Source organism: Equus quagga, chromosome 11 (assembly GCF_021613505.1).
Source record: "Equus quagga isolate Etosha38 chromosome 11, UCLA_HA_Equagga_1.0, whole genome shotgun sequence".
In the NCBI taxonomy this organism is placed as follows: domain Eukaryota; kingdom Metazoa; phylum Chordata; class Mammalia; order Perissodactyla; family Equidae; genus Equus; species Equus quagga.
In genome coordinates, this window is record NC_060277.1 from 23,660,992 (window position 1) to 23,678,053 (window position 17,062).

The following is a 17,062-nucleotide window of genomic DNA, read 5'->3' on the forward strand; positions in this document are numbered from 1 at the left end:
TCTAAGAAGAGGAAAAAAAGGTGAAAAAAAAAAAAAAAAGGTTTAGCACCATGGTCCCTCCGGGAACTGATGGAGGAGGAGCATTAAGGATGGAGATAATGGAAAAGCAAACCACAGGCAAGGGAGTCATAAACTCACTGATAAGGAACAGGAATGAAGAGAAACATCAACAAAAACGACATGAGAAATAGCCACCTCGACTGGCTTTACATTTTGAATATCTCAACAAACTAATGTGTTTTCACACAATTGCTGTTCTGAAAACTTCTCTTCGAAGATTCCCTGCGAGCAGAGGAGTATATAACAGCACTTCCATTTGGTTCCAATTAAACTAATCAAGGCTTCAGTTTGATCCACTAAAAACAGCTTGCTCTTTGGGTGGTAGTCGTGAACATATTTAAATTTGATTATACATTCAGTTTTTCCCCTAATGTTGGTTTATTCCTATTATATGAGCAATAAGTCATTACTATATACCAGCTCATCTTTGTGTCTGTGATTGTATTATATTAACCTGATTATAGTCCATCATGGACAGAATACTTACCTGCTGTATTTACTCCTTTCAGATCCAGTTCTTCAAAATGCTTTGTCCATACTGTGCTATCTACTTAAAAACAAAACAGCATATCTATGAAATGGGTAGATAGCTCAGCTGTTGAGGTGGAGAGACTAGCATGAGGCGGGGTGAGGGAGTCCCTTTGCACCAGTGTGCAACTTGCACATCATCGACGTGTGTGTTCTTTATCTAGTGTGGAAGAGCTATTGTGCTGAGTCTACTCTGTTCAAGTAAAAGTAATCATAGCCCGCCTAACAATTTAGGGCTTCTGAGTGGAAAGAACGTTTTTTCATACTAAATTTCAAAATAAAGCATGTAGCTAGAATATGGAATTTTGAAAGGCTTCTTACACCAACACAGCTAGTCAGGGTTATATAACTTAGGAAGGGGGGAGAAGTGGCGCTGTTTTTAACCAAGACAGTCTTATTGCCCTGTTGTCTTGGACTACATTTTGCAAGTCCAGGAGAGGAGGACCTTGCTGATTTGTCCTTCCTTTAGCCCCTAGTGCCACCTCAAGGTCATTTACATTTTTAACTATAAGTAATGTTTTGTGATGTGTATGCTTTCCCACTTGGCTCACAGGAAGAACCAGCCTTCTGAGCATAGCCAAACACACGGGTCCCAGTTGTATTTAACCAGGCTCCATATTCTTACTCTAGTGACGAATTTTCCTTTTATATACTTTTTCATATTTGCTCTTGGTGCTATGAAGATGAATGTTTCACTTAAAGTAATAAAATACATGGAGTTGAAACGCATTTGTCTCTGCCTTCTCTTGAGGGCATTTTCTATTCTAAATATTACCTGAAGTTTGTGAAGCCCACCTCTGCCGCCCCGCCCCCAGCTGTGTCCTGCTTTGTCAGGTGAGTGGTGCTGCTGATGCCACTCTAGCTTCTACCTCTGAAAGCTCTTCTCTCTAAAAATGATTTCTTTTTTTTTTTTTAAAGATTTTATTTTTCCTTTTTCTCCCCAAAGCCTCCCGGTACATAGTTGTGAATTTTCAGTTGTGGGTCCTTCCAGTTGTGGCGTGTGGGACGCCGCCTCAGCATGGCTTGATGAGTGGTGCCATGTCCGTGCCCAGGATCCAAACCGGCGAAACCCTGAGCTGCTGCAGCGGAGCATGTGAACTTAACCTCTCGGCCACAGGGCCGGCCCCTAAAAATGATTTCTTAATCACAGCCTTCTTATTTATAATGAGTATGTTAACAGCCTCTCAGTGTACATTATGAATGCCATTGATTCAATATGCCAAATTGATTATTCTTGTTTGCAAGTGTCAGTTATCCAAAGAATAACTAACGAGAATTTGTCAGCATAAAGAGCAGGGGGTCATAAGTTTCCCCTCTGCCTTTCTTTGCCAGTAACTTATCTCCCAAAGAAATCCAGCCAAACTTCGTGCCTGCCGGAACATGTGGTTACGGTGGTGGCAGGCTATGACTTCAAATAAGCAGAATGTACTAATTAACAAACTAAGTTAGCTGTCAGCTCCCATGGAGCTAGTCCAGGAGCCTCTGATAGAAAGGGTTCATTTCTCCATCCTATTGTGATTAATCCTGAGCCATTCTCTTCTTCCACCCGTAATTCCTTTGTCTTGTTTGTTTCTCCTAGCACTCCAGTTCTCGCCTGAATTACCAAAGCAGCGTTCAGGGATCCTCTCAGTCCCAGAGCACACTAGGCTACTCCTCCTCGTCCCAGCAGAGCACGCAGTACCACCCATCTCACCAGGCCCACCGGTACTGACCAGCCGCAGCCCAGAGCACCGACTCCAGCAATATGATGTCTGCATTGAAAAGAACCAAAAATGCAAACTATGATGCCGTTTAAAACTCATCCACTTAGGAGGAAAACTACATACTGAGCATTTTGCAGGACTGCCTGATGTCTCTTCTTTATTGACTTAAAGAAGATTTTTGTGAAGTTTCCCGACACCCTTTCCCCGCATGTGTTCCATCGTGGCTCTCTGATAAAGCGTCTGATCTAACCCCAGCACTTAGCTCCTGTAACCTTCAGCATTTTTTGGGAAGGATTTCCTGGTGCACCTTTCTCATGCTGTATCAATCACTATGATTTATCTTTTCAAAGCTCTTTTAATAGGATTTTAATGTTTTAGAAACAGGACTCCAGTGGTGTATAGTTTTATACTTCATGAACTAATTTAGCAACACAGGTAAAAATGCACCTTTTAAAGCACTACGTTGTTCTCACAGAATATAACTGTTCTGCTCATGAAGTCTTAAACAGAAACTGTTACTGTCCCAAAGTACTTTACTATTATGTTTTTATTTATCTAGTTTCAGGGAGGTCTAATAAAAAGACAAGTGGTGGGACAGAGGGAACCTACAACCAAAAACAGCCTAGATTTTTTTGCAGTTACTGTGCTTTATGCTAAGAAGACCTGACGTAGGTGGTGATTTTTATGTAATCATTCATATGGAACGTAGTTCCCAGAATCCTGTTATTCTGAATGGTATTCGGTCATTAAGGTTTATAATTTTAACCTTTGTGTAGCTCAGTCTACCTTGAAAAGGGTTTCAAGAGCTTTGATGAATACAGTCCTGTGGTGACCGACTCCAGAAAGCTGAAGAGAATACTAACTGCACTAGGATTTCTTTAAGGAGTAATGTTGATCAAAGGACTTATTACTTCCCTTTGAAGGAAAAGCTTTTAGTGTGTATTGTACATAAAGTTGGCTTCTCTAAAGAACTGTTGGTTTCTTCGCATCTGGATTAGCTTGAGTAACATTCTTACATAATCGAGGGTACTCAAGTGGAAGCCTGCAAATTAATCTGCTCTTAAAAGAAATAGCAGTGTTCTCCATTCATATTTGCATTAGACATAGAGTGACTATTTTTAAAGCATGTTAAAAATTTAGGTTTCATTCATGTTTAAAGTATGTATTATGTATGCATAATTTTGCTGTTGTTACTGAAACTTAATTCTATCAAGAATCTTTTCATTGCACTGAATGCTTTCTTTTGCCCCTAGAAGAAAACTTAATAATTGTGCCTAAAAGACTATGGGCAGATAGTATATGACTATACCAGATCAAATGTATATTTGCATTTCCGTGATCTATGAATTAGAGGCTGGGTTCTTTCTTAGCCAGTGTAAGGAACCCTGACTCCCCAGAGTCACAAGGAAATGTAAAGACTTGTAGAGCTCCCATTGTAATGTAAGGGGCAGGAAATTTGTGTTCTTCTGAATGCTACTAGCAGCACCAGCCTTGTTTTAAACATTTTCTTGAGCTAGAAGAAATAGCTGATTGTTGTATATGCAAGTTATATGCATTTTTTTTTTTACTATTCTTTGTGAACTTATCTACCTGGTTATGATACTCTGGGTCCATACACAAGTAAAATAAGACTCTTAGACAGAAGCCAGTATACATTTTGCACTATTGATGTGATACTGTAGCCAGCAAGGACCTTACTGATCTCAGCATAATAATGATTATTAATAATAAGGACTATGTAGTGACCCTCATCAACACTGAAGATGAAACAGTTGACATGCTCCATTGGGAGGAATTTCTGATTGTCTCCATGGTAACCTACCCCTTCCATTTTGTAAAATGAGAAATTAATAGCCCTCTGCATAATGTAGCTACCTGTATAAAGTTCTGTCCTGTGCCCTGAAACCTCCTTGTCCAGAGCGCTTGGTCATCAGATGCTTATTGCACCTCATCGTGTGCCCAATGCCGTGCTGGGTGGAAGACACAAAGGGCAAGACGTACTCCCTGTCCTTAAGGAGCCTGTGATTGATTCCCTGATAGGAAGCTCTCCTGGGAGGATTGACTTGTAAGTGAAACCGTCTTAGAATATGAAGGTCCTTTTGTTTACTTCTAAAACCGCTTGGTTAGAGTTATTATTCCAAGTTCTACTTTATAATAAACAGTGTTATGGAGAGGTTTCTATGTTTCTAATTACCTTCGAGAAAGCCAGTGATTAAAGATCACAACTGGCATTAATGTGTATGTGAAATGTTCACAGCAGCCTTTCGACAACAATTGGGTGGCCCTTGTAGGCAGAACGCCCGCTACTAAGTGGTTGTAGGAACTTACAATGAAAATAGAGGCTCTGCTCCTGGCCTCAAGGGGAGTGTACATTTCATAAAAGGAGGACCCAGATGTGGGCATGAACCAAAATACCTTGCCCCTTAATACTTTCTAAGCAACGTTGATATACAGTTCTTATGATATGTGTTTATACGATCACAGGACTACCTTGCTTTCCTGTATATAGTGAATTTTACTGGCAGAAGCAGTATGGAAACTGTCAGGGGATTTCATCAGTTGCTTCCAGTACATGGTGTTCTCCAGGATATAGCCAGATAGCCCTGTTAACACACGTGACTGGGTTTCCCGTCAGCGTGCTTTCCTCCTGTGTCCTCACTTCAGGGTTGATGATGCCCACTGGTGCCCATTACCCTTTGAAATAATTTGGTTCATAATACCCTGTTAAAGGGAACAAAGCCTTTAATACACCTACGAGCCCTAAAACTGTGGGACCTCGAAGGAGACCTGTGAAGCTTTTTGAGGTTAACATTTACCTTTTTGGCCCCCAAATGGTCACATTCCTCTTTGAAAGCTTATTACTGTCATGTCCCTTGAGAATGCCAGGGGGACGTCCCTCAGCGTATGGAAACACCCAAACCAGGAGAGGTATTGAAGGAAGGGATCAAGTGAAGGTTGTCTGCTCTCCATATTACAAGTCAGTGTTCAAGTCAGCTTTCTGGTGAGGTGTGAGTTTGGGAAAAGGGGTTCTAGAATTTCAGGACAGCTGGGCTCAACAGTAAGGTCGCCTGGCAGCAGGGCTGATACTGCGAGGCTGAAACAATCCTTGTGATGAAGTAGATCATGCAGTAACATACAAAAACCAAGGACTTGTATATTTTTATATCTGTGTGGTTTTAAAACTTTAGTACTTAGAATTTTGGCCTTCTGCATTACTCTCTTGCTCTTGTAAACAATTTACATTTAAGAATGGAAAGGGATGACATTTACCTACGAGTTCACTGCCTCATTCCTGGTGAAACAACTGCTAGTTGTACGCCTCTAAGATGATGCTGTTTTCTCTGCTAAAGGTAAAAGAAAAGAAAAGAAGAGTTGGGCAATAAGGCTTGCCACTTACTCTGCTTTGAATAAATTTATGTAGCAGAAACTCTACAATGAAGGAAGAATTCTATGAAAATTGCAAATCCTAAACTCTATGGTGTTATCTTCCTAGGGAATGGAGAAAGGCAGTAAGATGGCAGTTAGACTAAAGGAGGCTTGAAGGAGTCAAGTATAAGTAATGTCTTATATAAAACATAGCAGTTTAGGTCCCCATAATCTTCAAGAATAGTCACAAATCTCATAAAGTGAAGTTCATTGTTTTAGGATTTTTTAAAAATGTGTTGTACCTAAGGCCATACTTACTATTCTATGCTATCACTGCAAAGGAGTGATATGTATGTATTATATGAAAAAAGTCCTTAATGCACTGTTATCTCCTAAATATTTAGTAAATTAATACTATTTAATTTTTTTAAAGATCTGTCTGTGTAGACACTAAAAGTATTACACAAAATCTGGACCGAAGATGTCCTTTTTAACAACAATTTAAAGTACTTTTTATATATGTTATGTAGTATAGCCTTTCTAAACTGCCTAGTTTGTATTTCCCATAATTCCTATTTGTGAAGTGTACCTGTCCTTGTCTCTTTTCTCAGTCATTTTCTGCACGCATCCCTCTTTCTATGATTATAGAGACGACTGTGTGTGCTTTCCAGAGTCCACTGCGAGGTATGCGCTGAGCCGGCTGCGCCCGGGCGAGGCTGCTCCGGGGGCGCAGGACGAGCCGCAGCTTTGGAGTGGAGTGCTTCTCGCTTTTGAGTTGTCCTGACATCCTTCTTGAAATGACTGTTAAGACTAAAATAAATTACATTGCATTTATTTTATATTCCTGGTTGTAATAAAACTTAATTGACTTTGTTTCTGTGTGGGTTTTTTTAGTTATAGAAAAACTCTGGTTATAAGTTTTAGTGCTAACATTTTATCTGTGTGCCTAGAAGCTTTTCAGATTCCGCTTGTCCTGCGGAGATGCAGTCTCCCTGTGAGCTGCAATGTGTCATTTTATTCAGGATGCTCATGATGTCACAAAACCACAGAGGCAAGGCTTGCAGACACCTCAGAAGCAAAATTACAGCTTTTAAAACATCTCCACGGAAAACATCCTCTTTTTAAAAATGAAAATTAGAAGGATGTTTTAGAAAAAAACAGGCAGCCTTTTGTGGGTAGAGTGGCATTGGGAGTTTCTCCTTTTATAAGAACGTTCCGTTGTACCTGGCTGCCCCTTCTCCTTGAGGAAGCTTCGCTGGTCACTCCAGTGGTCAAAGGCATCATGGAGTGAATTGAAATGTTTCAGTGACATAAAAACAAAACTTGCATTTCTATTTAAAATAGATGGTGCACTATTGCGTCCCACTGCCTCCCTGCTCGGCACAGATTGCGGCTTAATACTGTGCTGTTTGTAAGGTAGAGCTTCTCTTGAAAAACTGCTCTTTGATTGCAGCTGCCTTTCTAACTGGCCGCCTAGGCAAGAGAAAGTGGATGACTGCGCGCACCCCTTACCAACTCCTGGGAAACTAGTTCGCAAGTGCAGATCTGTCTCCCGAGCCGACTGTAAGTTCTTTGTGGACAGGCCCAGGTTTTATTCCTCCTGCACTTTCAGCACCTGACGTGGTGCCCAACACAGAGCAGACAATTAATACGGCAAGTCATTAACATTGCTTTTGTACACTGGCATAGAATTCCTGGATCATTTAATATGCCTTATTTGTATATAGACAAAGAGGAACGAATGTCATTTTGTTCCATGAGTAATGAAAATGCCAGAAATAGATATTTCTTAAAATAGGTTCATTTCTTACATTTTTGGTTGCAGTTATAATAAAATATCACCCCAGAGGAGCAAACAATTCAAATTGCATTTGAGGGGCCGGCCCAGTGGCTGAGTGGTTAAGTTCACGTGTTCTGCTTCAGTGGCCCAGGGTTTCACTGGTTTGGATCCCGGGCGCGGACAGGGCACCACTCGTCAGGCCACGTTGAGGCAGCATCCCACATACAACAACTAGAAGGACCCACAACTAAAAATCTACAACTATGTGCTTTGGGGGTTGGGGAGAAAAAAGCAGGAAAAAGAATTGCATTTGAAGAAAAAATTGAACTAAGTTAGCCATGCTTGCCAATCTTCTTTAGAAGCCATCTTCCTTTTGGCTGCCCAGAGTAGGCATTTTAAAGCCTCACATAGAGTCATTTTGTCTGGCAGCCAGTAGAAAGCCAGCTTGGCCAAGCAACACACAAACCTAATAGGGAAATTTGATCTAAATGAGAGAATAAAATATATGGAAAAGAAATGAAAATATTGACTTAAGCATTAAAATGTATTTAGCACATTCTTTAATATTTCTTAGCAATATTTTGCAAATTTCACTGGAGAGATCTACACATCTTACCTAGCTGTCGATGCTAGTGCAGATGGCACTTTTAAAATTTCATTTTCTAATTATTTGTTGCTAGTATATAGAAATACAACTTATTTTTGCATATTGCCTTTATATCCCGCAACCGTGCCAAATTCTCTGTTCTAGTAGCTTTTTTCTTTTTGATGGGAGAGAATTCCTTTAGATTTTCTATATATACGATCATGTCATCTGTGAATAAAGACAGTAGTACTTTTTCCTTTCCAATCTGAATAACTTTTATTTCTTTCTCTTGCCTAAATGCATGGGCTGGTACTTCTAATACAATGTGGAATAGAACTAGTGTGAACGAACACCTTGCAACATTCTCAATCTTAGAAAGTATTCCGTATTTCACCATTGGCTATGGTGTTAGATAAAGGTTTTTCATAGATGTCCTTTATCAAATGGAGGAAATTTCCTTCTGTTCCTATTCTGACAAGAGTTTTAATCATGAACAGCTGCTGAATTTCATTAAATGCCTTTTCTGCATATGAAATGATAATTTTTCTCTTTTATGCTGTTAATGGGATGAATTACATTGATCGGGTTTTTTTTTTGTTTTTGGGGTTTTTTTACTTAAAACCACACAAATTTATTATCTCAGTTTCTGTGGGTCAGAAGTGTAGTCATGGGTTGACTGAGTCCTCTGTTCAGTGTCTCATCAGATTTCAAGGTGGTAACTGGAACTTCGATCTCATCTAAGACTTGGGGTCCTCTTCCAAGATCACTAGTTGTTGGTAGAATTCAGCTCCTGTGGGTGTAGGACTTGTTTGCTGTCAGTGGAGGTCCATTCTCAGCTCCTAAAGGCTGCCCACTGTAGCTTGCCATGTGGCCATCTCCTAACATGGTAGTTGGCTTCTTCAAGGCCATCAGGAAAATTTTTCTCTAGTCTGCTACAATGGAGTTTTATAGAATATAATGTAATCACAGATGTGACTATTCCATCATATTGACAAGTCCTGCTCAAGTGAGGGGAATTGTATAGGGTGCAGACATCACGAGCTACACTGATTGATTTTTTTGAATGTTAAAACATCCTTGCCTTCCTGGGATAAACACAGAAGAGAAGGCAATGTGAAGATGCAGAGATTGGAATGATGCAGCCACAAGTCAAGGGATGCTGTCAGCCACCAGAAGCTAGAAGAGGCAAGGAACAAATTTTCCTCTAGAGCCTCTGGAGGGAGTGTGGCCTTGCTGGCACCTTCATTTCAGACTTCTGGCATCCAGAACTGAAAGAGAATAGATTTCTGCTGTTGTAAGCCACCAAGTTCGTGGTAATTTGTTACAGCAACCATAGGAAGCTAATACAGATTTTGGCCATGATGTATTATCATTTTTCTAATTTGCTGGTTTTGATCTACTAATATTTTGCTAGGGATTTTTGTAACTATATTCATGAAGAATACTGGTCTATAATTTTCCTGGGATATTCTTGTCAGGTTTGGTATTAGGGTTATGCAGGAGTCATAAAATGACTTGGAAAATGTTTTCTCTTCCTTCATTATCTGAAAGAGTTTGTGCAATACTTGTATTATTTCTTCCTTAAATATTTGGTAGAAGACACCAGTGAGGCCTTCTGGGCTTGGAGTTTTCTTTATGAGAAACATTTTCATTATAAATTCGATTACTTTAAAGGCTATAGAGCTATGCAGATTTTCTATTTCTTCTTGAGTCAGTTTTGTTAAGCTGTATTTTCCAATTGATTTATTTCATCTAAGTTGTAAGGTAAATATTTCTCTTACGATATATACTTAGACACAGGATTGTCAAGTCAAAAGGAATGAGCTTTTTAAATTATGATAACATTTGTTGATCTAACATTTACCGAGCCTTTCCTATATGCACTTTACACATACTAACTCATTAAATTCTCACAACAACTGAATGAGATGGGCACCATTAGTATCCCAATTTTTAATAAATGAAAAACAAGACTGAGACAGAGAGGTTAAGTAACTTGTATAAGTCACACAGCTGATAAGCATCAGAGCCAAATTCCTAACCGTTTGTACCAGTGGTTCTCAAAATACTCCCTGGACCAGCAGTATCAGCATCATCTGGGAACTTGTTAGAAATGCAAATTCTCAGAATCCCCCCCATACCACTGAATCAGAAACCCTGGGGGTGAGCCCAGCGATTTGTGTGTTAATGAACCTCCAGGTCATTCTCATGCATGCTAAAGTTTGAGACTCACTGACTTACACCATACTCTTCTCACACATACTCCCAATTACCTTCCAAAAGGCTATATTAATTCACTCCCACCAATAGTGTATGCGAGTGCCCATATCCCTTGGCCCTACCAAAACTCACCTCAAGCAATCTTATGTACCAATCTGATAGGCAAAGAGTAGTGTCTTGTCCCTGTAAAAAGCATTTCGGTCCTCCTTCCAGTGAGAGAGTCAGTTTCTGTCCCTTCTCCTGCCCTGCTCACTCCTCCTCTCTTCTGTGTGTCCTCTGGGTCAAGTGACCTTCCTTTTTGGGAGATTCTCAATCCTAACACTTCTAACCTTGCCAGGCAACCATGTGGCATTTGAGTGATAAATTAATCTCATTCTTTGGGAGTAGGGAGAAGCAGATAGGTTATCTTATATAAATACAAAAATCTTTTTTTGTTTACTGAGCAGGAAATACGAAGTCTTCAGCTTTCATTAACATCAATCCTTTTCTAAACTGTATGTTCTTCTTGGAAATCCGTGCACCTCTTGGCACCGTGGAGCTGGTGTATTGAACGTCAGTGAAGATGGCAGGTATAGGAGCAGAGGAGACCGGGAGTCACCCCAAGTGGCGGCCTCAGAAGTGTTTGGGGGAACCTAATCCCTGATATCAACATTTTGTTGGGAGGGGGTACCTTTCTCGTGTCCAAGAGCAGAAAAACCTTGATTGACTGAGGGTCCCCAAGTTGATTTCATGGTGTTTCCCGTTATATTTTCACCACATTGCAGAAAAGACCATAAATACTGAACCGGTTAAATACCACAGGGCTAATTCTCATTTAGAGTCCCTCATAATTATTGAGTTGTGTTATTTACCTCCACATCAGCCAACATGGCATGACAGAAAGAACGTGGATTTTGGAGATAAACTTAAGCTTGAAACCCAGCCCTTCTACCTCTGAGCTGTGTAGTCTTGGAGAGTTTACTGAAATTCTCTGGTCTTGTTTTATTATCTGTAAAATGCCAAAATAGCATCTACCTCATAAAATTTAAGTATTAAATGAGATAATATGTGGTGTGCCCAGCAGAATGCCTGCCCCATAGTAGACTCTCAATAAATGTGGATTCCACTGGTTGTCTCTTCCCTTTGAAATTTCTATGTATGTGAATGTATGTATAAACAAGAAGTTTAATATCCTTTATCTCCTTCATTTGATGATCTCTCTTTTTACAGAGAATGACACTTACATCTGTGCCGACTGCTAGCTCAGCCGTTTGAACACCATGAAAGACACCACCTTTCACACCAAGGAGCACTCTTATAAGCAGAGGGCTATGTAACAGGCCCCAGGGCTAAGCTTCTTTAATGGATACTGTCAAAAAATGATGGACTCCATCATTGTGTGTTGGTGGCATCACCCATCATCTTTTTTTTTTTCCTACTTCAACAAGAGGAAGTTCATTGAATTGTGTTCCCACACCATTTAACCTGTAGTTACGCCAATGAGAGCAACTGTCTCTTCTGGACTTGCAACTGCAACGTGAAGCAGAAGTCACCCCCCTAGTCTGGATCCAAAGAGAGCGTAATTCCTCTGTTTCCCCACTGTGGTTCTCTTACATTATTACTGTCTGTGCTTCCAACTCCTGAGGGATCATATCTTACAAAGGCGTGGTCCAGACACTTGCAAAACTCCTCAGCTTCCAAGACTTTTGTACCATTCATATGAGAAAGATCTCCAGGAACAAAGTAACTGCTGAGTTTTGCCTTTTAGCTCGTATACGCTAGTTTTGGAAGGTCTGGCCCACTCAGGGGAGAAGAGGGAAGAGAGAAAGAGAAAGAGATCCTCTCTCTGCAAGGAGACAGCACGAGGGGTCCTCTTGAGAAGAGCAGCCCTGACTGGGTGAGTCTGGCATTTTCCAGACTCCAGTCTGCTGGGGAGTGCCACAGCGGAAAGACTGGATGAAGTTGAGGCAAACTCCAAATCAATAAAACAAAGGTCCCTTCCAGAAAGTCCTGCACTTAGGAGATACTACTAGAAGCATTATCTAAATTCATCAGGGCATGGGCTACAGCGCCAAAGGAAGGAGAAAGTCCAAACGAAAATAGGGGCGGGAGCAGAGGAGGGGATCCAGAAAATCCAAAGGCATTTTTTCCCTAAGATTTTTGCAGAAAATTGTCAAGATTTTTAAATCACGAGCATTTCAATTCTACCCATTTATCTAAAAATATTTTTAAAAAACACCTTCTTGGGGCCGGCCCAGTGGCGTAGTGGCTAAGTTTGTGTGCTCTGCTTCGGCGGCCCAGGGTTCTGGGATTCAGATCCCAGGTGCAGACCTATGTACCACTCAACACGCCATGCTGTGGTGGCATCCCATGTACAAAATGGAGGAAGACTGGCACAGACATCAGCTCAGCGACCGTCTTCCTCAAGCAAAAAGAGGAAGATTGGCAACAGATGTTAGCTCAGGGCCAATCTTCCTCTCCAAAAAAAAAGAAACAACAGTCGATTTTCCAGTGACTTTAAAAATTCCACACATTTTTCTCTATAAACAAGGACTAGATTTATATGTGCTTCTCTACCCACACTATGTATACAAAAGCTCTTTAGGCATGAACAAGGAGCTCAGCATTGATTGCAATATATGTGTGTGCATAGTTTTCATATATAATTACTTATTTGCAATTCATAAGAATTTTCATATGAAGAAGATGATCCAAAAGAGAACTATAGGTTAAGCGGGGGCTCCTGCCAACTAAATTATGTGAAAAATGCTTGTATGATTGTTTGTAACTTGTTCTTTATTTTTGGTGAGGACTAGACAATGGAAAATAAGTTTTTAACCCAAAATTCAGAGTGTGTCTCATGTAGTTTTAATACTGTCTGGTGACTTTTCTTGTAAAGTTGCCCTGCATCATTTAGCTATTCTATCATTTTAACATTTGGACTCATATCTCAACTAGATCGTGCACTCATTAAAGCAAGGAGCACATTTCTGGTTTTGTTCACCTTTGAAACTTCCATGGCCTTGTCCACACAACGAACATTCAATTACACTCGTTAAGTGAGCATAGAAGATGCAGGTTGGGTATATGGAGCAACTTCCTAAGTTGAAGCTTTTCTGATTGGTTAATGAGCTCAGCAAGGCCACACACACTCATTGTTGGAAACTATTAGCCATTACGTTGCCCTGGGGGTGGTTTAAGTACCATGTGACTGGGATAGTCTCTTTGGATGTTCCCATCTCTGTGTTCTTCGGGAAAAGAAAAATAATAGAGAGGCTGGACATTTTATCTGGAGCTCACCCTGGCCAACAGATTTAACTTTTGTTTGCTCCAAAGGCTAAGTACTGGAAACAATGGCTCTAGAATCTAGATCTTTTCACTAGACCTCGTTTCAGGAAACAAGTCAGTCTCCAGCCTACCACGGCCACTATACCCTTTCTAATTCAGAGAAGGGAACAAATGAATTCGGCAACATTTTTAAGCTCTTGAAAAAAAAGTAGCAAAACATTCCAAAACAAAGCCGTCTAAAATTCTTCTTATACATGCATCTGCACATAAAACTTATTAACACCTAAATCCAACTTAAAATATTGCTATGGAAGCCAAATGAATATCAAGTGTCCACCCAGTGTCTCACAAACAGATGTTTCATGGAACACTACTTGTGTTGGATTGTTCATAGATTTTCACAAACAAAAGTTTACATGGTCAAATACACCCAGAAAATTCTGGGTTAAGCACAAAGTACAAGCTTTCTCAGAGCCTTTAATGTCCTGGTGACATTGTGAATTTCCAGGAAGGTGATCTCGTGCACCCTTTCCCACGCTTACTTGACTGAAGAACTCCTTTTTCCTATACCTCCGAAGAATGCTCTCTAGAAAACAATCTGGAAATCCCTGATTGTGGCAGACATTGCTGTTGTCTCCTCCACAGCCTTCCCCTGCTTCCTCCTTGCTGTCAGAAGCTCCATTTGTTCGCTGTCCAGAGTGGCCGTCTCCTTCCATGGAGGCTGGGCCCCTCCTCAGCTCCAGAGGATGAATATTGATTGGATCAAACCAACACGTTGATCTCATTCCCTTTGCCAAACCATTGGTTCAACCATGGGCATGTAATGCAATTCTGGCCAAGAAAATTTGAGAGGAAATCTTCTGGGGTGCGTTTTCTAGGAGGATTTGTTTCAAGCTTAAAAAGATAATCAAGATACCAACATTCCATTTTGTATCTCTGGATTTCTGTATATGAGCTGGCAGCCATCTTAGGACCACAAAGGGAGGCAGCCTCAGAGGCCAAAACACTGAGGATCACCGGGCAGGGAAGTGGGAGGAGCCGGGATCCTCGAGAACTGCATCAGATCACTGATTTTACCAGCCCTGCGACTGCCTTATCTCTGGAATTCTGTTCTGGGACATTATAAATGTCTTTATTTAAAAAATCAATTTCACTTGTGATTTTTCTTCAATTTCAGTCAAAGTCACCCAGATGTGAGACTCTAGTCAGAGCCTTAATGCCGTTGGCTCGAGTACAGAACAATCAGAGCCGTGTGTTTGGAAATGTTCATTGTTAAAAAGCAGTGGCTTATTACAAACTGAGTGTCCCCTACCATTATTACCGGGATCTGCAATCTTTATATTTAAATGAGTGACTCTAATATTACCATTTTTAGTGTCTCTAAATTAGAAAATTAAACATTTGTTCCTTAGCAGCAGTGCAGGCTATGACGATAAACAACCATTAAAGTGCTATAACAATGAAATCCATAACTAACCAATGAAATCCCCAGGAGCGTCTTAGGAAGCAGAATATGCACGACAGCCTGGGTCTCCCCGTGGTTGCCTGGTCTGTGCTGCTCAATGTCTGGCCCAAGATGGTTCTTGCCTTTGCATTCAATAAATTTGCATAGAGTTCTCCCCATGTGCAAAGCTCTGGGAGAGGTTCCCCACTCTGTGCTCTGAGTCCTACTCCCCCCATAAAAGTCCTGCTTAAGTCCCATTTCCACCAACCCTCCCTGATTACTCCAGCCTCCACTAAGCAACCTTTTTTTTTTTTCTCCTGCTTTATCTCCCCAAACGCCCCCTATACATAGTTGTAGATCTAAGCCGCAGGTCTTTCCAGTTGTGGGATGTGGGACGCCACCACAATGTGGCCCAATGAGCGGTGCCATGCCTGCGCCCAGGATCCAAACCCTGGGCCGCCACAGTGGAGGGCATGAACCCAACCACCCGGCCACAGAGCCGGCCCCTATGCAACCTTTTTTGAAGAATCTTTCCTAGATGCCCAATATGAGTATAATTAAATGCCGTTTATTTTGGCATTTAATTATACTCACCCCATATTTTCTCTTGTTAGTTAATGTTTTATCTGGGCCCCCCAGTTGAATGAAAGTAGAGAGAAGGTGAAAGTGATAAGAATATCGTCTAAGTTTCTGGTTCTCGACTCTGTCAGACCAACATCCCCTTTTCATAAGAAATATTTTTGTAATGTCTTCATGTATCATGAAATTCATAGATAAGGTAACTGACCTACACATATAATTTCAAGATATATCGATGCAATGTTCTAGCGACAGTATAAAAGAGGAGAAAAGGAAAGTAACTTATGATGAAGTAATATGTATTTCAATATGTAAATGATTGACATGATTGCATTAGAAGCCACAATGAATTAGGGAGAAAATGCAGACTGATGCAAGGTGTTGTATGACAACTCAAATACCACGAGTTACGGTGCTAATATGTGACTTTCAGAAATGATGAACAATTTTTGCTGAAGTTAAAAAAATAAAAAAAGCCAAGGTACAACTCACCTTGATTTATGTGGTAGTCTCATTCCTAGTGATTCAGTGTATATGAAAACTATTCAAAAAATATTTTTTGATTATATGTAAAGTGAGTTTGGTTCTAGGTTCAAATAATTATAAACAGGTTTTCACCTAATGAATGACTGAAAGGATATTCAGAAGTTGCAAGGAATATAGGACAATTCTTCATTGTGGGGCACAGTTCTGCACATTTTAGCACGCCTAGCAACTCTGGCCCTCACCCACGGCAGGTCAGCAATATCCCCCAATCATTAGGTAACCCCAAAAGTCCTCTGGGGGGTATTGATTTTAGTGAGATGCACTGAGCTCCAAGGCCGGCTGGGGATGGGCTTATTCCTGGATAATCCACAACCTCACCCTCAGTTCTAAAGGCCCAGAAAGCCTGAACCCCCAAATGCCGGTTTACTGGATCACTGACATGGTTCTCAAGGGTGCGTTTCAGACCAATCAAAAGAGGCAGCAAGCCAAGCTGGGGGTGGAGGGTGGTCTGCTTCCTCCTCAGGTGTTGCCATTCCCCTGCTTACCAGATGAGTTCCCATCTACACTTCCGTTGGAACAAAGGGTTCTTCAGTTTTAAGAAGTAAATGCGATATATGTTTTGACTGTTTTGTCCAGATTTGTAATTGCTGGGAGATGATGTGTCAACTTCCTCGTTCCATCATGCCAGAAATGAATGTCCCATTTAATTCTTTTTTATAGCTTCTACCTCTCTATTGAGATTCTGTATATACTGAGTCATTGTCATCATAGTTTCCGTTAATTCTTTCGACATATTTATAGCAGCTGCTTTGAAGTCTTTGCTACATCTGACTTCTGGGCCCGTGCAGAGTCAATGAGCTCTGCTGGTTACTCAAACTTGAATCTCGCATCTCAGTGTGCGATCCGCACATTCGCTCCCGGTGGTCAAAACCTCATGGGAAACCAAGTCATTGTAAGTAGTTACTTTTAAAATTCACTGTGAGAGGGGCTGGCCCCGTGGCCGAGTGGTTAAGTTCGCGCGCTCCGCTGCAGGCGGCCCAGTG

At 40.9% G+C, this 17,062-nt stretch overlaps 1 protein-coding gene across 3 annotated transcripts in view; it reads left to right on the top strand.

The window, feature by feature from the left end:
* The window catches only part of CDK19 (cyclin dependent kinase 19), a 161,973-nt gene extending 155,443 nt beyond the window's left edge, over positions 1-6,530 (top strand). For all 3 annotated transcript variants that reach the window (XM_046675895.1, XM_046675896.1, XM_046675897.1), the window contains one exon: positions 2,168-6,530. In XM_046675895.1, the coding sequence (XP_046531851.1) occupies positions 2,168-2,299 (132 nt within the window). In that variant the 3' untranslated portion in view covers positions 2,300-6,530. The remainder of the gene's footprint in view (positions 1-2,167) is intronic.
* The last annotated feature ends 10,532 nt before the right edge of the window (positions 6,531-17,062 follow it).